At 40.6% G+C, this 23,464-nt stretch overlaps 1 protein-coding gene across 1 annotated transcript in view; it reads right to left on the bottom strand.

Annotated features, from left to right (window-relative positions):
• Positions 1–23,464, bottom strand: part of LOC137624536 (uncharacterized) — a 46,503-nt gene that overhangs the window by 15,744 nt on the left and 7,295 nt on the right. The window contains exons 2-4 of the mRNA XM_068355415.1: positions 2,799–3,158; positions 1,988–2,062; positions 1,384–1,491 (exon numbers count right to left, since the gene is read on the bottom strand). Coding sequence (XP_068211516.1) covers positions 1,384–1,491; positions 1,988–2,062; positions 2,799–3,140 — 525 coding nt within the window. The 5' untranslated portion in view covers positions 3,141–3,158. The remainder of the gene's footprint in view (positions 1–1,383; positions 1,492–1,987; positions 2,063–2,798; positions 3,159–23,464) is intronic.

The raw sequence follows: 23,464 nt of genomic DNA on the forward strand, positions 1-23,464 counted from the left end.
ATGTCTATATATATATATATGTCTATATATATATATATGTCTATATATATATATATATGTCTATATATATATATATATATGTCTATATATATATATATATGTATATATATATATATATATGTCTATATATATATATATATATAGACATATATATATATAGACATATATATATATATATATGTCTATATATATATATATATATATGTCTATATATATATATATATGTCTATATATATATATGTCTATATATATATTATATATATATATATATGTCTATATATATATGTCTATATATATATATGTCTATATATATGTCTATATATATATATATGTATATATATGTCTATATATATATGTCTATATATATATGTCTATATATATATATATATATGTATATATATATATATATATATGTCTATATATATATATATATGTCTACATATATATATATATATGTCTATATATATATATGTCTATATATATATATATATATATATATATATATATATATATATATATATAAATAAATAAATATTTACTCAGCCAAGCTACAGACCTTTTTGTAACTGTTTATTGGGGAAATCTGCTCTACTATTTTGAAAAGTCTTATGAAAAAAATAAAGTTAGGTTGTTAAGTATTCCATTGTCCTCACTGTGAAATTAAATATTACACATGATTGATGGATTTTAAAGAATTTGAATGACATTCCCAAGCTCTGGGCTCGCGAAGGTCATTCTACAGAGGTGGAGTGGGGAAATGACCCTGAAGTTGCAATAGAAAGAGAAGTCGAAGTGATTGAGCAGAAAAAGAGAAGTAAGTGATTGAGCAGAAAGATGAAAGAAGAGAAACAGGAATGTTGCAAAGATTTTTATGTCATGTCTGCAGAGTGCTGCAGAAGGAACTAGCAGTATTTAGCCCCTAAAAATTCTTGTATCTAATTAGGGGGCATTAGTATTCGAGGAAAGTTCTCCAGTATCCATTCTTTTACTCTGCCAATAGAATTAGTTATAAGTTGTAAACAAAGTAAAATATATCGATGCACAGGGGTTCCAATGCCTACTGTAAACAGTCATTCAACCACTGCTATTGTGGGAGGCTTGGCAGGCCTGGCATAGGCCTGAGAGCAGTGTTATGTAGTAAGTCCACCTCCACTATTTTACTTTTTGTCAATGATTGTGTATTTTGTGCAGTAAAGCAAATCCATTCCTTGTACTTTAGAATAATTAATATTCATCTGTACAATACTGTGGACTGCAATTCTTTGGTACTTTATACTTCCTTAAAATCTCAAAATCAGACCAAAATCCCAAAGTAGCTATCTTTGAGACAAAGTTGTAATAGGTCGGAATATTCATACAATGAATTAATTCTCCAACCCCTACCGTATCTCCGCTGCTTCCTCCTGCGGAGCTTGATTCTGACTGTGCCAAACTTTTCTCCGATACAGTTTTACTGGTAGGTTCTTTAGCCAGTTTTCCTTTCATAACAATCTGAAAAATATAGAGACTAAAGCCACTTTTTTCATACATTGCTATACTGTAGGTGCTCTGAGTGCTAACAGCATTAATAAGAATTTACAAAATTGCTTTGAGCTTCCTGAATTGTAAACAACTTTAACTGTTTCCTACAACATAATAATGGGGGCCCTTCATTTTAAATTAGTACACTCTAGACCAGGCCGAATAATACTTTTAAAATTACTTTCAGAAGAAAACCTCATAGCAAATATACCAAGTTTATTTACTTTCAGGTTATAATAAGGAAGCCAAGATAAAAAATATTACTTATAATCCAATGAAAAGCAAAAAAAATTGTATTACAGTTTACATAAATGGCCATACGAAATCATACTTTAATCCAAATCTTAAAAACCAGGAATGATATTTTAAATTTGCAAGCATTTAAGTATCCTAATAACCCTAACGGTAAATCTTGGAACAAGTGCCCAAGTTGGCACTATGTCATTAACAAGACGACACCACTAACCTGAAAACAAGCATCTTGTAAACCAGTGGGTCTCACCTCCAGGGATATTGCCTTAAATTCATCTTCCAAAGTATCCTGTATTTAAATGTCAGAAAATCTATTATTGTAAACATTTTTAATCTACAATGCACCAGTTTACCCTTATGCCACTGACACTTGCACAATTTTTGTCCTATAATGGTGCACGCTTCAGTGTGTCGGTGATTCAAGTCTTCAGGAACGAAAATGAGGAGTCTGAAGGGTGTGGAGGTGCATGCTGGCATATGTTGTAAAGAGTTAAAAAATTCGCCACACCCAAATGTTTGTACCACTTGCATGAACCTAGCATAAGATTGTATGAACACTGCAGACAGTGTGTGCACACTTAACCTATGAGTAAACAAGTAGAGCCATTATGTGTCATTATGTACCAATGCAGCCCATTATTGGCCACACATTGTGTAAATAGTGCAAACTTTTTGTACATAAAAAAAACCAAGTTGAAACTATGCTTCTTGCTGCATGCCACTAAAATAGCATGCCTTGCCCTGACACATTGCGGAGACAAAAATCGGGCAAGTGTTAGGGTAGCTTTAGTTAGAAATAATATTAATTTATTAACTAGTTATTAGTCTTATTCATATCCCTTTTTACTGCTAAATTTTAGATCCAAATCTTTTAGGACACTGAAATTAGAATAAAATTAATCTAGAGAAAAAAGCACCTTGTTTCAAATTTCTTTTGAGTGACTTCACAATGCAAGCACAGATATAGTTTTCCTAAATTACAGTAGATAAAGTAAAGCAGTAAAATATAAATTTCATAAACTTACAGCAACAGGCGTTGCACCGCAGACTGTCCTACGTTTAAGGATTGATTTCGCCTTCTCTTCACTTACAGTGGGATTCTCTGGTAAATAATGGTATGGTGTGCCTGCTATTGGCATAGATTTTGTTAAACGTGAAAGTTTCCGCTTATCTCTCCGAGTGTTGTCAGATGACCTTAGAACAACATCAGGGAATAAACTGCAGGCAGTTGAACTGTCGTCAACTGGCACTGAACTGCTAGCAGCCTCTGCTGCATCGACTGCCTCTGGATTATCAATTTGCATTGGGTCATCTGCTAGCTTTGGGTCATCAGTAGGCGCTGGTGTGCCATTTTCTTCCTGCACCATTGGGCCAATCTCTTGTATCTGACAAATATTTGCAGAAATTCTTATTAAACTCAAAATATTTAAGAAATTCCAAATGGTTAGCATTTGCTATGTTATACCTATTTTATTTATGGTTAAATGCTTTACTATGAATTTACCCTGGGAAAAATATATCCAAAATTATCCACACAAGAAGCACCTCAAATATGCTTGATGAGATTTCAGGCCTTCAATACAGAGTTAGGAACCTTTGATTTTAGGTAAAAGAAATAAGGAGATAGGTCATCCATCATTCCTCATCAACCAAGCTAGCTGTATCACATTATCATTGTCCTTATTGTTATTGTCACTAGCTAAGCTACAACCATAATTAGATGAGCAGGATGCTTTTGGCCCAAGGGCTCCGAGGAAAAATAGCCCAGTGGGGAAAAGAAATAAACTATATGAATAGTAATCAAGAATCAAGATAAAAATTTTAAGAACTGTAACGTTACAAAATATTTCAAATAAAGTAACAGCATTACAACAGCGCTTTCATATATAAACTGTAAAAAGATAAATATGTCAGCAAATTTGAACTTTTGAAGTTCTACCGATTCAACTTCCTGATTAGGAACATCATTGCACAACTTTGTCAAAGCCAAAATAAAACTTATAGAATACTGTGCAGTATTTTGCCTCATGATGAAGGCCTGAATATCAGAAATAACTACTACCTAGAATTACTAACAGGGTAGTACTGTCTGGGAAGATCTGAATATAAAGGATGTTTAGAATCATGTAGAATCTTATGCAACATGCATAACGAACTAATTGAATGAGTATGCCAGAGATTAATATCTAGATCAGGAATAAAATTTAATAAACAAAGTCCCTGTCAAAGAAATTAAGATGGGAATCAGCAGCTGAAGACCAGACGAGGATTGAATTGAATTGAATATGGGATTTAGGCATTAAGCCAAGCACTGGGGCATCAAAGGCCATTCAGCGCTATATAACTAAAATCATTCAATCATATCTGTACACTCACAACATTTAGTATCATTTTAACCTTTAATACAAATCGTAACACTTTCATACAATAAAATCTAGATGTGAAATAAATAGGGATTAAAAGGGTAAAATAAATAAATAAATTAATAAAATCAATTATAGCTCGTAATATAACCCAATACTTTGTATAAATTTTCTCAAGTTCAGGGTATTACAGTTTTCCCCCAGTATATCTCTTAACGGTTTGTCCTGGAGTAAATGTGTCCTCCTCTGGAGATTAAAAACAGGACAATCGACTAAAATATGTTTAACATCCATTGTCACTTGACAGGTATTACAAAGAGGGGCCTGTCTCCCTTCCCCACTCTTCATTAAATAATTGTGCGTTGCATGTGTATGGCCAATACGCAGCCTAGTTAAAATAATGGTATCCCTTCTACTTGTAGAATTACAAGATGACCATTTATCCACCAATGGGTGGATTTGTTTCAATTTTGTATTGGTGGTCCGTTCAGACCATCGAGCTTGCCACTTATTTTTACAGTAAAGATGAATCTCACTTCTAAGATCTTTGTAAGGAATACTCAAGGGGGATGGATTACTTAGCCCTGAAGCTTCCTTTGCTGCCTTATCTACTTGTTCATTCCCATCCACCCCAACATGGGCAGGGACCCAACAGAAGTGAACACTGATACTCTTCCTAGACTGCAGAAGTACTAACCAGTCCTGCACCTCTTGTACTAGATGATGGCCTGGCATAATTTGTTTTAATGAGAGTAAAACACTATTGGAATCCGTAAAAATTGTATAAAAACTATTTTGGTTGCCATTTTTAAAAATATGTTGGACTGCGAGAATTATTGCGTACAGCTCAGCAGTAAAAATTGAACAAGAGGATGGGAGTTTCCTTCTAATAACAATATCCCCCACCACAGCTGCACTTCCAACTCCTGCAGCCGATTTGGAGCCATCTGTAAAAACATGTTTCCCATGATGTTGAGCAGCATGATTTAAAAACTCACTTTTCATTACCCTACTAGGTAAGGTATTTTTCCCTCCTGCCGTAAAACATACTTTAACAGGTGGATTACACCAAGGAGGAGACTTGGGATATCCTACCTCTGCTATCTGTGCTGTTAACAAGCCTACTTCTCTAGCATCATTTTTCAGCTGTACTTCCAAAGGCTTAGGCACTCTAGATCTGTTAGGAGCCCGATCTAAAGGCGCCCTAACATATTTACAGTTAGGATTGTTTCTCACAGCAAGGGACCTAGCTAAAAACCTCAAACTCAACTCCTCTCTGCGAATGGAAAGGGGAGGTATGCCAGAATCAACATAGAGACTGTCAATGGGAGATGTTCTGTAAGCACCTGTGCAGATGCGAAGCCCAGCATTGTGAACAATATCAAGTTTTCCAAGTAAAGTCTTTGTAGCTGACCCATATATTTGGCATGCATAGTCTAACTTGCTCAGACACAAAGATGTATAAATTCTAAGCAAAGTTGTTCTATCAGCACCCCAATCAAAATGCGATATCACTTTCAGAATGTTCAGTGACTTCTTAACCCTGATAGATAGGTCATTTATATGGGGACCAAATGTCATTTTCTTGTCGAAAATGACTCCAAGAAACTTGACACTATCCTCATATGGCAAAATACAATCATTTAAGAAAAGGGTGGGGATCTCTTCCCTTTTACGAGTACGAGTAAAGCGAATGGCTTTGGTCTTCTGAGGAGAAAACATGAATCCGCGAGAATTTGCCCATGCGGAAGCAGCATTTATTGCAATTTGAAGATTTTGGCATGCTTGTAGTGCAGATGATCCACTACAATAAATTGCAAAGTCATCGACAAATAGTGATCCTTGTATGCCAGGAGGTATGTGACTAATGAGACTATTAATTGCAACAGCAAACAAGGTCACACTCAATACGCTGCCTTGGGGGACACCTTCTTCTTGCATGTAGGATGAAGATAGTTCTGACCCTACTCTCACTTTAATGGAGCGGTTTGATAAAAATTCTTCAATAAAAGAGAACATATGTCCTCCTATACCCCACGAGGCCAATTGCTTTAAAATACCACCCCTCCAGGTGGTGTCATATGCCTTTTCGAGGTCAAAAAAGACACCCACCACCTGGTTTTGGTTAGAAAAAGCATTTGAAATTTCCCTTGATAACATCAGCAAAGGGTCCAGAGTACTTCGGTTCTTCCTGAAACCAAACTGTCTGTTAGATAAAAGATTTTTTGATTCTAGATACCACACAAGTCTGTTGTTGATCATTCTCTCAAATAGTTTGCATATGCAACTGGTCAAGGATATGGGCCTATAACTAGATGGCAGTTCTGGGTCTTTACCAGACTTGTGGCCTGGAATTACAATTGAAGTATGCCAGGAATCAGGAGATGTATGGGAAGCCCATAGACCATTAAAGGTTTCTAATAAAAATTCCTTGGTATCCACTGGAAGATGTGATATCATTTCATACCGGATGCCATCCTCACCTGGGGCAGTTAAAGAAGAGCTGGAGATAGCATTTTGCATCTCCTCCATACTAAAAGGCAGGTTAAAAGCTTCAGTATTTGAAGAAGCAGGAGGAACAACAGATGTTGATGCTCTAATTTGTTGAAATGCTGGGGAATAGTTGTCAGCACTTGATACATGAGCAAAGTGCTTAGCAAGAACCTCTGCTACATCTTTGGGGTCAGATATATATCTATTATTTTCCCTTAATATTGGTAGAGGCTTAGGGACGAATTTACCTTGAAGTTTTCTAATCTTGTCCCATATTTCCTTTGAAGGAGTTTTGGTATTAATATTAGATATATATTTCTTCCAAGATGCTCTCTTTGCTTTTTTAAAAATTCTTTTTTGTTTGGCACAGGCTCTGAGATATGCTATTCTATCTGCTAAATAGTTTGTCCTCAAGTATCTTCTGAAGCAAGTTCGGGTCACTTTTCTTGCGTTGGCACATTCTTTACTCCACCAAGGAACTACAGAGCGATGAGGTAAACCGCATGTTTTAGGTATAAACTTGCTAGCATTATCATCAATAATATTTTCAAGATGTTGATAGGCATGCACTGGAGATGTAAATTCATCATATTCTTTATCAGTGTGTGAACAGTTTTCATAAGCTGCCCAGTCTGCCTCATCTATCTTCCATTTTGGTGGACACTGAGAAGGAAGATTATGGACATAATTTAACATTATTGGCCAATGGTCACTGCCATGTAGGTGTTCATTTACTGACCAAAGGTAGTCCAATCGAATGGATGAGGAACAGATTGACAAATCAATGGCTGATGTAGAGTTGTGGAATACATCATACCTAGTTGGAGAACCATTATTCATTAGTATTACATCATTGTTGTCGATTAATTCTTCAACAAGATTACCCCATCTATCGCACACATTTCCACCCCATAAAGTATGCTTTGCATTAAAATCACCCATTAAAATAAAAGGGGCAGGAAGCTGATTGATCAAGTCTTGGAGGTCAGAAAGTCTAAGCCTTCTTGGATTACCAGCATGATCTAAGAGGAAAAGTTCTAAGGATGGTTCAATATATAGCGAGCATAAAGTAATTTTTTTCCCAATATGAGTTCTAACTGCACATGCCTGTAGTGGTGTATTGAGTGGGATTGTTTCAAATTTTACAGATTTGTGAATAATAAAACCTGTACCACCTTGAGCTCTTGCAGCTTGCAAAGGAGGGGATCTACAAAAATGATAATTGAGTCCAGGATTAAATGGTTTGTCACTGATCTTGGTTTCCTGTAGGCAAATTACCTTCGTGTCTGAGTCCCTGGTTAAAGTTTTTATTTGCTCAATGCTAGTACTTAGACCTCTGCAATTCCACTGGATGATAGACATTATCTTTTGTTATTATTTTTCTTTGTCTCATTTGTCTTTTGGGACTTTTCAGATGAAGCCATGTAAGGCCTGGAGATGGAAGGCTTTACTAGGCCACCACTCTTCTTTTCTTTCTTTCTAGCATCTTTATAAGAGTCAACCTTAGGATCATGAGCAGTAGGGCACTTACCTGACTTAGATGAAGGTGAGGATGATGGGGACCTTTTCCTCTTTGGAAGATCTTGTTTTCCAATCTCCATCAAATCAGGTAGAGATTCTGCCTGAGACAATACATTTAAGGTGGTGGAAGCCACATTGGCTTCCTTGGAGGATTGTGCTAGAACTTCAACAGTTCGAGCACTTAACCCAGAAGGCTGGGCTACTACCTCTAGGGGAGATGCTCCTATCGGTGACAATACTTTTGGTGTGTTGGACACCATATTGACCTCTTTGGAGGTTTGTGCTCTGGCTTTTATAGCCTGAGCACTTGACCCAGATGGCTGAGCTACTACCACTAAGGGAGATGCACCTGACGGGCCAGGTGCTGCCACTGGTCCCCCTGTGGTAGTAAGGGGTAGTGGATTATAATCTTTTGTTGGCATCTTAACCGCGCGAGCAAAATTAAGTTGCCGATTGAGTAAATGCTTTGCATAACCTACACTTATATGTTCAGCATTTGCTTTCAAGATTGCAGCTTCTTCATTCTTGTATTCTCTACATCTTTTATCATTTGGTTTATGATTATCTTTACAGTTTGCACAGGTTGTATCTCTGTTGCATTGGCCATGTTCTAACAAAGAACAGTTAATACAGATCTTCGTATTATTGCAGTACCGGGAAGGGTGACCGTACTTGAAACAATTAAAGCATTGTAAAGGCCTAGGTTTATATTCTCGAACACGTACTCTTTCATTCTCAATAATTATATGATCTGGTATAACAGGGGTTTCAAATGTTAAAACTACCATGCTTGTTTGAGGAATCTTACTTACTTTCCAAACATTAGCAGGGCACATGTCCAGAATTTCTGGTTCTGAGAATTCATATAGATCTTTATCAAAAACTACTCCTTTACCATAGCTGAAGCTCATATGTGGTTTAATATCCTTAATAGGATCAATTTCTGCAATCTTCATGCCACAAAGCATGTGAGCTTGAGTATCTGATTTTGCATTAATCAAAACAGATTGCTTACCGTATCTACTAATATCCTTACTTTTAATTAAACCAACTTTTTTTTGTATAAATTTACTCATCTTATAATAGTTATAATTATCTATCTTTCCAGATGCAATTATCCATGTTGGGGGCTTGGGGGTTCTTACTTCTGGAAGTCTATGCTCTATTTCTTTTTCCATCCATTCTTCTGGTTTATATACCTCTAGGTGTCTTGGTGCTTTATCACATAAAGCCCCAGAAATCAAACAATTGTCAATTTTTATGCTCTCTAAATTTTTATTTGCTTCTAAAGCAATCTCAAAACTTGAAAATGATACCCAAGCTTCCCAAAAACCTTTACTACCATTAAGCTCCATTAAAATTTCTTTGATTGCTCCAAATCTACAGAAGGCTTCATGAATTATGTCATAGCTACAACCAATTGGTATGTTTTTTAAGTGGAGAATTTTCAGATTTTTTGTTGGATCTGGTAATGAGCCAGAACCAGAGAGTAAAGTATTACGGTTATTACAAGCATCATTTTCCACCAGTGCCGATAAATTGTCTTTAACAACACTGGTCAAAAAAGTATTGTTGGAGGAATCCTTTTTATTGCCGAGGTTGTCAACAGAGCTTTCCCTATTTAAACAAGCAGAAGTCGTCAACGGTGTCTGGGGTTCGCCATTTGATCCAGGGGTACGGGGAATATTAAGTTTACTCATTAATTATTTTTCAGGGGGAGGGAAGGGGTCATAATAACAATGAAAAAAAAAAACAATGGAAAAAAATATAGTTTAAGGGAGAGAAAAAATTAAGACTGTCTGAAATTCCAAAGAAGACACCGTTAGCCTTTCCTGGAATTAATTTCTCCACCAATGACACCTGTGAAAGCTGCTTACCAAATGTCCACTCCCTACCCTACCACAAAGGGATGGTACCACTATGATTAGAGTGGCTCAAGTGTATGCCAAACCCGCTTGATGGGACTGAGAGCATTTCATGAATACAATCATCCCCACTCTAATCATAGTGGCAGGCAAACCGGACAGAATGCCGAGAGTCCTATCTCTATAAAATCGCCAACCCCTGGAATCCGAAGGCCAAATTTCCTAAGAGATAGTTCCGCGTGCCAGTATGGGAATACTGACACTCCTAGGTGTCCAAACATTTTCGGGCAGTTGGCAAGACCACCACAGCTCCCACAATTGATTTTGAAATAAAAACCGATCATGGATACAATGTCCCCTCTGAAAAACCTGGACAGTGAAATGGGTAAAAGAGTTTTGACAGCAAGGTTGGAGACAGCTGATAATTATGAAGGAGGAATAAGCAATAAGAGGTAATAGAAAAAGAATGAGAGAAATTTAGAGTCAAACTGAGGAAAAGAAATTCCCCAGTTCGAGAGCCCTCTTGCCCGTCACAAGCCTTCAGCACGGGAATGATATGCCGTGCTGAAGCCCAATGACTTCATCAAGGCATTCTCTCGTTAAGAGGGACCAGACGAGGAGAAAAATTATCTAAACAAGCTAGAATGAAAGAATAGACTGATCGCTGAAAATATTACTCTGAGTAATTTTTTGTGCAATAGAAGAGCCAGACTTAATGTGTTCCTCAAATGTAAAAGCATTATCAAGAATCACATCTAAAACTTTAAAAGTCAGAGTTAAAGAAACATTATCAGTGCTAAAACCCGGGTGTAAAGGAGCAATTGTTCTCTACCTACTTACAATCATACTTGTGAGTTTTGTTTGGATTCCACTCCATGTCCCATGTTTTGCACCATGCAAAACTTTTAGCCAAATATCTATTGAAAGATTCAGCAACCCCCATTTCTTCATACAGAAGGTGGAATTGATGCAAAGTGAGTAGCATCATCTGCATATGCAACAAGTTTGATTTCTAGGCCAAACCACATATGTGTATAGTGTATAGTATGAAAAGTAATGGGCCAAGTACATTACCCTTAGGAATACTAGATCACTTTCCTATAATCGCTATGATGCCCAACAACAACTGTTTGCAATTTATTACTTAGAAGTTCAGTAATAATGTTAATAGACCCATCTCACAAATGTTTGAATTTGAAAACAGGAGCCTCATTAGTAACTGTCAAAAGGCAGAACTGAAATCAAGGCCTATCATACGAACTTCCTGACCACAATCAAGAGATCTCTGTTCAGCATTGGCGATCGTAAGAAGGGCATCACATGGTCCAAGGCCTTTACGAAAGCCAAATTGCAAACTAGGGAACAGACTATTGCCTTTCGCAAAGCTATTTAGAGCTTTTATTTAGAGACTCAAAAACTTTAGATAATACGTAGTTATGGAAATTGGGCAGTCTTCAGTTGTACTTGAGCTACCACAAACATTTACATAATGAAGTAACATTACAGATTACAGATTTTCAAACAAGTGCCAAAAGTTTCTCTTCTTGCCATCTTGTGCAAAATAACTTTGAAGCTAGGAAATCTGCATTAGTTATTAAAAAAAGGAAAAATATCATTTGGGTGTACACCTCCATGAGCATCAAGGTCCATCAAAAGAGCTTTAATTTCACGAGATCAATAAGCTAAACTAGTTAGTTTAGCCTTGGGTAAACAGGAATGAGGAAGATAAATTTTTCATTATTCGGTTTACTGTCAAACACATCAGCCAAAAGGGTTGCCTTTTTCTTTGGACAGTGAGTGACAGAGCCATCTGGTTAAGTAAAGGAGGAACTGTTGCATCTATAGTATAGAGTAGATTTAAGGGTAGTCCACCACTTATGTACCAGAGTTTTACCAGAAAGGGTTTCTTTAATTGTTAAATTTTATTCCTTTTCAGTTCAAGCATAAACTCCCTGAGCTAAAGCTCTAAGCCGAGTGTAGTTCACCTTTCACACCTTGCCGCACTATCAAGTATATTATTATTTTCCTGCACTTCTACAACAATTAAAAACAGGAGGTTTCGTTGCATTTGTCATATTGATCAATAGTTTTAAACTTATTACCCTTTCACATTATCACTTTGTTCTTTGAAATGGACACAAGCTTCATTTATATTAACTTATCCCCGTAGATCTTTGTAAAAATTATTTGAATTTATTGTGTGGTTTTGGAGCAATGAGCAAGATTTTTCTTGGTTAGACATTCAAGCATTAAAAAATACAAACTAGTAAAGTTATTGAACAACACAACTACATTATCATGAGAAAATTTTTTTTCTACAGTCTGAGATTTTCTTTCAACGAATTTAATCTATTTTCACCACAAATAAGCAGTTCTCTTCTTTCCTCCCCTTCCCGATGAACACACTTGGGAATCAGGGACTTTAGGTGGGTGAAAACAGGAAAACGCAATTATATAACACCAAGATTTTTAAAAGGCCACAAACTAGCAAACCCACCTAACCTAACCTAGTAGTGCCCAGGTTACAGACCTAGACTGGGGCAAGCCCTTGGACCCTCCTTCCCAGGTCACAAACCTACCCAGATCACTGACTTAGCTGGGGGGCAAGCACCCCTGCCCCCATACCCAGATCACAGACTTAGCTGGAAGGAAAGCTCCCGGACACCCCTTTCCAGGTCACAAACCTACCCAGGTCACAGACTTTGCCCGGGGGCGAGCACCCCCGACCCCCATACCTGGGTCCCATACTAAAAATTAATCACAAATAACTCCTTACCTTATGATTGACACCTATATGACTTTCATTTGTCTTGGGAATCTTTACAGTCAAGGTACAGTGGAAAAATGTTCTTTTCACTCTAAAATAAATTTTTGAACATACTTGCCTGGTGGTTATATATATAGCTTACGTCCCTGACGTCACGGCAGAAAATTCAAAACTCGCGCCCATCACTGATTGGATAGCCAGGTGTGCTACATGCGCGCCTCTAGTGAGGTACCTAGAAACCATTCCATCGGTATCCATATCTTCCATGCCTCTAGTCTCTAGAGGGGAGGAAGGGGGGATTTTAATTATATATAACCACCAGTTAAGTATGTTCAAAAATTTATTTTATAATGAAAATAACATTTTTAAACACAAAGACTTACCTGATGGTTATATATATAGCTGATTAACATTATGGTGGAGGGTTAGAGACAGCCAATATAGTTGGAATTCTGCTAAGAGTTTGAATACAAAACAAACTTAAGAGTTTGTTCCTGATAAGGAAGCCGACTTCAATGATACTCTGCCATTATGTCTGCTCTCCTTACGAGATCCAGCGGTCCTCTCAGGGGGCTGAAGATCCCTAGGAGCTGCGAACCAGTGGTCACACCTCTCTGTGACAGAGCCACCTCTAATACCCATTTCCGAGGCGCTTTCAAGGAACAAAATAGACCACCTGACAAGTCAATGATTGCGGAAGACTGTCGCAATCTCCACAAGACAACCATAAAAGCACCAAACAAAAGTTCCAAGAGGAGAAAAGGTATTAGGATTATGGGAAAGTAGTGGTGGATCCTTCCCCCACCATTGTACCTGCTGCTACAAACGGTCCCAGAGTATCGGTCCTCATATAGAGTCTGGACATTTCTCAAATAGCGTGAAGCGAACACAGATTTGCTTCTCCAGAAGGTTGTGTCCATAATGCTTTGCAACGAACGATTTTGTTTGAATGCCACCAAGGTTGCCACAGCTCTCACTTCACGAGTCTTGACCTTTAAAAGACTAAAGTCTGCCTCACTGCAATGAGAATGAGCCTCTTTAATTAAAAGTCTATAAAGTATGACAGGGCATTCTTAGACATTGGCAAGGAGGGTTTCTTCACCGAGTACCACAGTGCTTCTGACTTGCCTTTTAACTTTTTCGTTCTGTCCAAGTAAAACTTGAAAGCTCTTACTGGACATAAAACTAACTCATTTCCAACCACGTCCGCCAGGTGCAAAATCTGAAAAGCCTTAGGCCGAGGTTGGGAAGGGCGCTCATTCTTAGCGAGAAAACCCAACTGTAATGAGCAGATCACTTTATTATCCTGAAAACCGACATTTCTACTGAATGCATGGACTTCACTAACCCTCTTGGCTGTTAGCAGACTAACCAAGAAAAGGGTTTTCATTGTGAGGATCCTTCAGAGATGTAGAGTGCAGGGGTTCAAACCAGTCACTCATCAGAAATTTTAAAACAACATCCAGATTCCAAGCTGGTGAATCTTGGTGCCGTTGCTTTATTGTCTCAAAATATTTAATTAGTTCTTGTAGATCCTTATTATTTGAAAGGGCCAGGTTTCTGTGCCTGATTACAGTCGCCAACATACTCCTGTATCCCTTGATAGTTGCTGTAGAAAAACTTTGTTTCTTTCTCAGGAATAAAAGGAAGTCAGCAATTTGAGCTACAGAGGTACTGGAAGAGGAAACAGAGTTGACCCTGCACCATTCCCTGAAAGCTTCCCACTTGGATTGATATACACTGATGGTGTAAGACCTAGCTCCTGCAATCGCTTTAGCTGCCTCCTTCGAAAAGCCTCTAGCTCTTGTGAGTGTTTCGATAGTCTGAAGGCACTTAGTCGAAGACTTTGGAGACTTTGATGGTGTCTTACCAAGTGGGGTTGTTTGAGTAAATCTACTCGCAAAGGGAGGCTTCTGGGAGTGTCCACCATCCATTCCAGTACCTCTGTGAACCATTCTCTTGAGAGCCAGAAGGGGGCTATCAAGGTCATTCTGGTCCCTTCGCTTGTTACAAACTTTTGTAGCCCTTTGTACAGGATCTTGAAAGGTGGAAAAGCGTACGCATCTAGATTTGACCAATCTAGCAGGAACGCGTCCATAAGTACTGCTTCGAGATCTAGCACTGGGGAGCAATATGTCTCTAGCCTCTTGGTCTTTGAGGTCGCGAACAGGTCTATGTAAGGGCGACCCCAAAGCTTCCACAGACTTTTGCACACATCTAGGTGTAGAGTCCACTCTGTGGATAGGACTTGTCCTTTCCTGCTGAGACTGTCTGCCAAAACATTCTTTTCTCCTTGAATGAACCTTTTAAGTAGAATTACCTGCCTTTCCTTTGCCCAGATGAGCAGATCTCTTGCCGTCTTGTAAAGGGAAATAGAGTGCGTTCCTCCTTGTTTGGCAATGTAGTCCAATACTGTGGTGTTGTCGGCATTGACTTGTATTATCTTGTTCCGGACTGACACTTCAAAGGTCTTCAGGGCCAAAAGAACTGCTAGCAGCTTCTTTTGATTTATGTGGAAAGACTTCTGAATTTCCGTCCAAACCCCGACACGTTCAGTTTGCCAGTGTTGCTCCCCACCCCAAGCTGTCGGAACACAACACTAGGTCTGGGCTCTTCAGCTCTAATGAGCAACCTTCCTGAAACTTGATCGGGTCGTTCCATCACTGGAGGCAACGTCTCATCGACTCCGTAACAGGAATACACACCCTTCTCTGAATCCTTCTCCCTGTTCCAGTAAGTGTTGAGGTGAAATTGGAGTGGTCGAAGATTCAGTCTTCCCAGAGAGACGAACTGTTCTAACGAGGAGAGTGTCCCCAACAGACTCATCCACTTCCTCGCAGAACATCTCTGCTCTCCTAGGAACGCATATTTTCTGAAGGGCTTGCTCCGTCCTTCAGGGAGACAGAAAAGCCCGAAAAAATCTACTCCGAATCATCATTCCTAAATATAGAATCTCGTGTGATGGTTTTAGAGAAGATTTGTCTTTGTTGACCAGAAGACCCAATTCTTCTGTCAACTTCAATGTTGTCTGAAGACCCTTCAGGCAGCGATCTTGAGAGCGAGCTCATAGAAGCCAATCGTCTAGGTACAGGGAGGCTTTGATGCCTCTTGAGTGGAGAATCCTTGCTACATTGAGCATAAGCTTCGTAATGATTTATGGGGCGGTGTTGAGGCCGAAACACAGGGCTTGAAACTGAAAGACCTCTCCCTGGAATATGAATCTCAGAAAGTGCTTGTATCTTGGATGAATCGGGATGGGGAAATAAGCATCACGGAGGTCCGGTGAGACCATCCAGTCACCTTTCCTTACCACTGCAAGCACTGACTTCAATGTCTCCATCGAGAGCTTTGTCTTCAGGATAAAGCTGTTGAGAGCACTTACATCCAGAACTGGACGCCATCCCCCCCCCCCCCCCCCCCCCCGGGAGTTCTTGGGAACCAGGAAAAGGAGGTTGTAAAAGTCTGGTGACTGTCATTCCTGTACTCTTTCTATAGCCCCCTTCTCCAACAAGAGAGAGACTTGAAGCTGTAATGCTTGCCCCTTTAATTCCTCTCTGTACCTGGGAGAGAGATCCACTGGGGTTAACCTTAAAGGAGGTTGCTTTATAAAAGGAATCCTGTAGCCCTTCTTTAGAAGTCGTACTGACCAAAAATCTGCCCCCTTCTCCTTCCATGCCTGCCAGAAGGTGTGTAGTCTGGCTCCTACTCCCTGAAGGCGAAAGCAGTCAGACTCTGCTTCGCCCTGTCTTGGCTCCTCTTTTCTTAGTTCCCCTTCCATCTGATTTAAAGTTACCTCTAACGGAAGGCTTTCTTCAAAATGGCTGGGAAAACTTTGGAAAAGGAGTAACTTCTTTAGGTTTGCGGCTAACGAAAGTTGATGGCACCACTTTCCTTGTCGTCTTCGAGACTAGGTCTTGCATGGCCTTCTGCGTTGAGGAAGAAACTTGCCTAATAAGATCTTGTGGGAACAGAGATGACAACAGTGGAGCATACAACAATTCAGATTTCTGAAAAGGAGTAACCCCTACCGACAGAAATAAACACAACTGGGCTCTCTTCTTGAGGATGCCTGCTGTAAAAATCGCTGCCAACTCATTCACCCCGTCTCGCAACGCCTTACCCATGCAGGACATGACATGGATTAAGCTTGAAGAGTCCCCTTCTTTGAGAGTAGCGACCTTCTTGCCCAAGGCCCCTAGAGTCCAATCAAAGAAATTAAATACCTCGAAGGGTCTAAAGACACCTTTGAGCAAATGGTCTAATTCAGAGGTAGACCAAAAAACCTTGGTCTTCCTCATGGCCGATCTACAGGAAGAGTCTACCAGGCTTGAGAAATCTCCCTGGGCAGAGGCAGTAACTCCCAAGCCGAGAACTTCTCCCGTATTGTACCATATACTGGACCTAGATGCCAACCTAGTAGGGGGGAACGCGAAGGCCGCTTTCCCTTGTTCCTTCTTGGATTCCATCCTGTCTCCCCTCAGTTTAAGTGCTCTTTTCGATGAACGAGACAGCATCATTCTAGTGAACATAGACTTCTTCTTAGGCTTCCCTAGAGTGAATTCCTATAGGGGCGATCGTGGAGCCACGGGAACAAAAGACTCTGGAAACTCACCATGAAAGATCTTCAGGAGCTTCTTTAAGTTTACCGAAGGACGAAAAGTCTTAAGAGTGTTCCTCTTCAGATAACTCCACAAAGGGCTTGGTAGGCGAAAGAGGAACATCAGCTTCTTCCTCTGACAAAGACCCTTGACGCTCCTCGGAACGCTCGCGAACGCCCGACGTCAACGTCGTGGAGGACGCCCGACGTCAACGTCGTGGAGGACGCCCGACGTCAACGTCGTGGAGGACGCCCGACGTCAACGTCGTGGAGGACGCCCGACGTCAACGTCGTGGAGGACGCCCGACGTCAACGTCGTGGAGGACGCCCGACGTCAACGTCGTGGAGGACGCCCGACGTCAACGTCGTGGAGGACGCCCGACGTCAACGTCGTGGAGGACGCCCGACGTCAACGTCGTGGAGGACGCCCGACGTCAACGTCGTGGAGGACGCCCGACGTCAACGTCGTGGAGGACGCCCGACGTCAACGTCGTGGAGGACGCCCGACGTCAACGTCGTGGAGGACGCCCGACGTCAACGTCGTGGAGGACGCCCGACGTCAACGTCGTGGAGGACGCCCGACGTCAACGTCGTGGAGGACGCCCGACGTCAACGTCGTGGAGGACGCCCGACGTCAACGTCGTGGAGGACGCCCGACGTCAACGTCGTGGAGGACGCCCGACGTCAACGTCGTGGAGGACGCCCGACGTCAACGTCGTGGAGGACGCCCGACGTCAACGTCGTGGAGGACGCCCGACGTCAACGTCGTGGAGGACGCCCGACGTCAACGTCGTGGAGGACGCCCGACGTCAACGTCGTGGAGGACGCCCGACGTCAACGTCGTGGAGGACGCCCGACATCACGTTCGACGTCACGTCGTGGAGGACGCCCGACATCACGTTCGACGTCACGTCGTGGAGGACGCTCGGTTTTACGAACAGAATAAAGCACAACGTCCTGCTTAGCTAAACAAGAACACTCAAGAGGACGCTCGACATCACACCTTGCTGAACGCTCGAAAGTGCTCTCAGTAGGACGATCATCACTGCTAAGAGCATGAACAGCACCTCAATTAGGAGGACACTACTTCCGGAAAGCCAGAACGTTCAACCTCACGTGTAGTACGTTTAACGTCACATTCATCGCTACGCGTAGCCGAACGCTCAACCCATTTAGAAACTTGATCAACAAGCATTTGCCGACTCACCGTCTTGCGCCGTTTAGCTTTTAGAGAGGAGACTTCCGTATTCTGGTAGCTTTTCATGAATGATGAAAGTTTCTGCTGCCTTTCTTGCAACATATTAAAAGTAGAATCTGCTTGCAAAATGTCAATCGCAAGCTCGTCCTCTCCACCGCTCAAAGACCGCTTAGAGCTACCAGCGGGCGAGAGCCAATTTGAAGGGGGCGGAGGAGCATGAATCGATGTCACGCCCGGTTCAGATAACTGGTCAACAGCAGGACGATTCTCAACAGAATCTAATGTCCTAGCAGGACGCTGAGAAGGCGAGCTTTCCTCGGACAAAAAGCGTTCAGGGCTGCTCCAATGACTACAGCCTGCTTGTGATGTCCTGGAAGGACACTGGTCAAATTTCCTCTTAAGAGGCCTTGACATTTTACGCCAACCTCTTTTAGGAATATCCTTATCTGATGATGAGCCAAACACTTTAACCTCACCTTTACTATGGTAAGGGCAAACGTCCTGGGAAACGTCAATAGGAACGCTCGAGGGAACGTCTGCTCGGGAGCTAAAGCGTCTCGTTTCCTTTCGTCTTTCGACATTCCTTCTCCAAGGGGTTGGGGAGCTCGGAAGAGGTCTAGGACTAGGAGAACGACAAGCCCGAGCAGGCGCACCCCTCACAGCACTAATAACACTCACTGCACCTCTAGCACGTGCACTTTTCAGCTGTTTAACATCAGCCATTAACTGCGTTCTATCCGCAGCGATAGACTATACCTTCGCATCCAACGCCTGGATAATCAACATCATATCTTTAAGTGTTGGTTCATCAGTGGTACTCGTAGTGGGATCTGGAACTACCACTACAGGGGAAGGAATAGGAACAGTGACATGGGAAGAGGAAAAATCTTTAGAAGAATGAGAAGAACTACGTCTTACCCAATCTCTTGCTAACTTTGGCATATAGCAATTGAAATCCAGCCACTCATGATCAGACAAAATAAGGCATTCGTCACACCTATCATGAAGTTTACAAACTTTACCTCTACATTTAATACAGAGTGAATGAGGATCAATGGAGGCCTTTGATAATCGGGTCTTACTCCCACTAGCACACACCCTAAAACTACCAGAGGGGGGTGGCCATTTTGAACATTGTAAGAGATCAAATACAAGCAAGGGTCAAAATATCAATATCCAAACATATAACATAACTAGAGTATCCAAATGAAAATCCAATCAAGCAAGAAAGCAAGAGTCAAAAAACCAGAATTATTGTACTTCACCAAAGGGACAGCAATAGTCCGTCAAAAAGCGAGGAGAATATCCAACCAATGTTACCGCTAGCGCCGGCAGGGAAGATATGAATACCGATGGAATGGTTTCTAGGTACCTCGCTAGAGGCGCGCATGTAGCACACCTGGCTATTCAATCGGCGATTGGCGCGAGTTTTGAATTTTCTGCCATGACGACAGGGACGTAAGCTATATATATAACCACCAGGTAAGTCTTGTTTAAAATGTGCTGATCTTCCCTAAAATCCAACTCAGAATCGTAATTAGGACACATTAAACTTTTGAAGGATAAGACAATGAGCTATTAAATAATTGTTCACTACAATAAGTGTTCAGTAATACTGTACTGAGAAACTTGCCTACAGCATCCATATATCCATAATGGCAGCCATTAAACTTTGTTACTTTGGGCTCCATAATGCAAAACCAACTTGTAATGCAATTACAAAGGAAGGGTTGTGGTGGCCGGTGGTAGCGTCCTTGCCTGGCGATTGTCAGACGGGTTTGAGTCCTGTTCAAACTTGTTAGTTCCTTTGGTCATTGCAACCTCACCATCCTTGTGAGCTAAGGATGGGGGTTTAGGGGGAGTTTATAGGTCTATCTGCTGAGTCTTTAGCAGCTATTGCCTGGCCCTCCTTGGTCCCAGTTGGATGGAGAGGGGCTTGGGCGCTGATCATATGTAATATGGTCAGTTTGTTGGGCATTGTCCTGCTTGATAGGGCAATGTCACTGTCCCTTAAATAAAACAGGGGTCGTCATCCTAAGAAAATGATAAGTTTGTCACAGAACTGCCTGCATTACACTAAAAAATATAAACACGACAAATATAGTAAACTTCGTCATATGGTAGGGGATGGAAGGAGGGTGACCTACGTATGAATGAACGAACTGAAGTAATTCCAGTGGTAGAAAGTGGGACGGGGGCTAGTGCGCAGGAAGTATAAAGTACTATTGCACAACAAGACACATACTAACAGGGGCAGATGTGTGTGGTTTGTAAAATGTAATCAAAAGAGTTAAATAAACATTTCAGGGAAATAGGATGCCCATTATTATGCGTCCCAGAGAAAAATGTAGAGAGAAATAAAAGGTTAGTTTTATCATCATATATAGATTCCCCAGTAAATTTTCCCCACCAAAAATCCCCCGGACCCCACTGCGTGACTCCCATTACCATAGGATAAATTAGGATATATCTTATAAACTATTAATTTGCGACAAGTCATTTTCAAAAGAAAACTGCAGATTTTCTATATGAAACCGCATTATTTTATTACTAAAGCTTTCTCTGTGTTTTACTATGATAATACCTAGGCTTTCAGCTCATGTAAGGCAAGAATTGTTGATTAGATCACCTATCATATGGATTATACATTTCCACATACTTTCTTACCCCTCTCATTAAACTATAAATAGGCCACCCTATACCAAGAAGAATAACCAAGTATAAAATCATTCATAACACCCTGAGCTATATATAAAAGTATCCAGCAATGACATATCTAGTTTTGCCAAGTCATTTCTATTCCCAGCCCAGACATGATCATTCACTAGTCAAACTTTAAATTGACTGGTCCATAGATAATTATATACTTTGATGTAACTTAAGACCTTCACACCCTCTATTATTGGCAATCTAGAGTGACAAACCTCTTATATCAGTAGTAGCCAAAACCCAAACTAGGTGGCCACCACACCCATTTACACCAATTTCACCCCACAAAACTGGACTTCACATACTTATATCAGTTACTCACAACAAATGAATTGACCTTTACAACTTTTATATATACCTTGGCACTCTTATGTAACCAGCCTTGGCACTTAAGTAACCAAGATGCACCATTCAAATCTTGTGTGCAGCAGGTGTAATTTTGGCTTAAAAGGTTCTCACCCTCACAGGCATTACCAAAACATGGATTGATTAGCCATCTCACATTACCTGTATATGCATCAATTACAATCCTGTCTGACTAGCCTTTCCACTCTCCTGTATACCAAACCTTAACTAAACTCAAAAGTTTTATGTACATACTGCCACCTTGACTGACTGGCCTTCTGAACCTAGTCTGTAATGGCTTTAATTGAAGTGTGTCCTCACCATTAATCTGTCCTCACTTTATGTGCTCATATGGCCAGCTTGACTTCCTGGCCTCCTGGCATTTAGCCTAAATTGCACCATATGATATCGACACTTGTGATAGGTAAATGTGAATACACTGCAAAGAGATTTAGATCACCTTATCAGGTTGGAGAACTGGATTGGGTTGGATTTATAAATTTAGGCCTTCTGTGGAAGTCCTGTAGAGAGTAGGGTTCCCCTGCTGTACAGGACCGGAAAATCAGGCCTTAAAGTAAGTATATGGTCAAGTCACCACTCAATGGGGTATGGTACTGAAGGCTAGGTTAAGTTAGGGCTAAATTTGTTTTTTAGATATCAGCTCTGCAATTGCAAATCAAGAATAAATTCAAAGTCTATAATACTGTAGTTAGTTTCTATATAAATCTTATATCACCACAATTTTATAAAGTCTTGGCTCCTACCTTTGTTATCACCCACTATACTAGGTAGCGAGTTGTGGTTTTTTGAAGTATTTTCCAGTATGAAACATTTGACTATTTTATTTTAATTCCATGACTTTTCAGAGTTTACCTCGATTTATTTCAGACTATATAATGAAATTGACCAAAACCCCTGAAAACACCAAATTAACTAATTTTGCAACTTTTACCTAACCCAACTTCATTTTACAAATCTAGGCCTACCACAGATTATCTTTTCTCAGGTAGATGGTATCAAGATTTATTTAAAGTACAGTGATACCTCTGGATACGAAAGTTTCTGCTTACGAAAAATTCAGGATGCGAAAAGTGATTCGAAGATTTTTATGCCCCAGGATACGGATAAAATTTCAGGATACGAAAACCTTACGAGATCCCAACTCTTCGCCGAGAGTAATTTTGAAAAGCGCGCGCCGCCAGACTTTGAACTTGGGTAGACTCACTTACAGCCTCCCGCTCACCCATTGGTTATCTCCCTACTCAGACGCTAGCTGACGCCATAAGATCCTGCTTTCCTATTGGTCGGCAACTATCCCAGCTTGCCTACGCACGGGCGTTCATCTCTCTCTCTCTCTTTTCGTTCCGACCGCGGTATCATTAACAGACATTGTGTTGTGTGCTTTCGCTTGTTTGACTTTGTGTTAATATACAGTACATTCGTACGCCACATGTTATCGTTAATAAACTTTCGTTACTGTGCACTGTACTGCATTAGTGTTTACTATACATAGACTGTATATAACATTACGTAGTGTATTATATTACGTATTACTGTAGCCATGGGTCCCAAGAATGTTGCCGAAGGAAAGAAGAAGAAGACGATGCTCTCGATGGAGATGAAACTTGAAATCGTGAAAAAGTACGAGTCTGGCATGCGTTTAAGTGCGATCGCCAAGGAGTATGGCCGGAATCCGTCTACGATAGGCACCATCCTGAAGCAGAAGGCGGCCATCAAAGCAGCAACACCTAAGGGCGTCACTATTTTCTCCAACAAGAGAACGCACGTGCATGACGAGATGGAGAGGCTGCTTCTTGTGTGGATCAAGGACAA

The sequence above is a fragment of the Palaemon carinicauda genome, chromosome 31 (genome assembly GCF_036898095.1).
Source record: "Palaemon carinicauda isolate YSFRI2023 chromosome 31, ASM3689809v2, whole genome shotgun sequence".
Classification (NCBI taxonomy): Eukaryota; Metazoa; Arthropoda; class Malacostraca; order Decapoda; family Palaemonidae; genus Palaemon; species Palaemon carinicauda.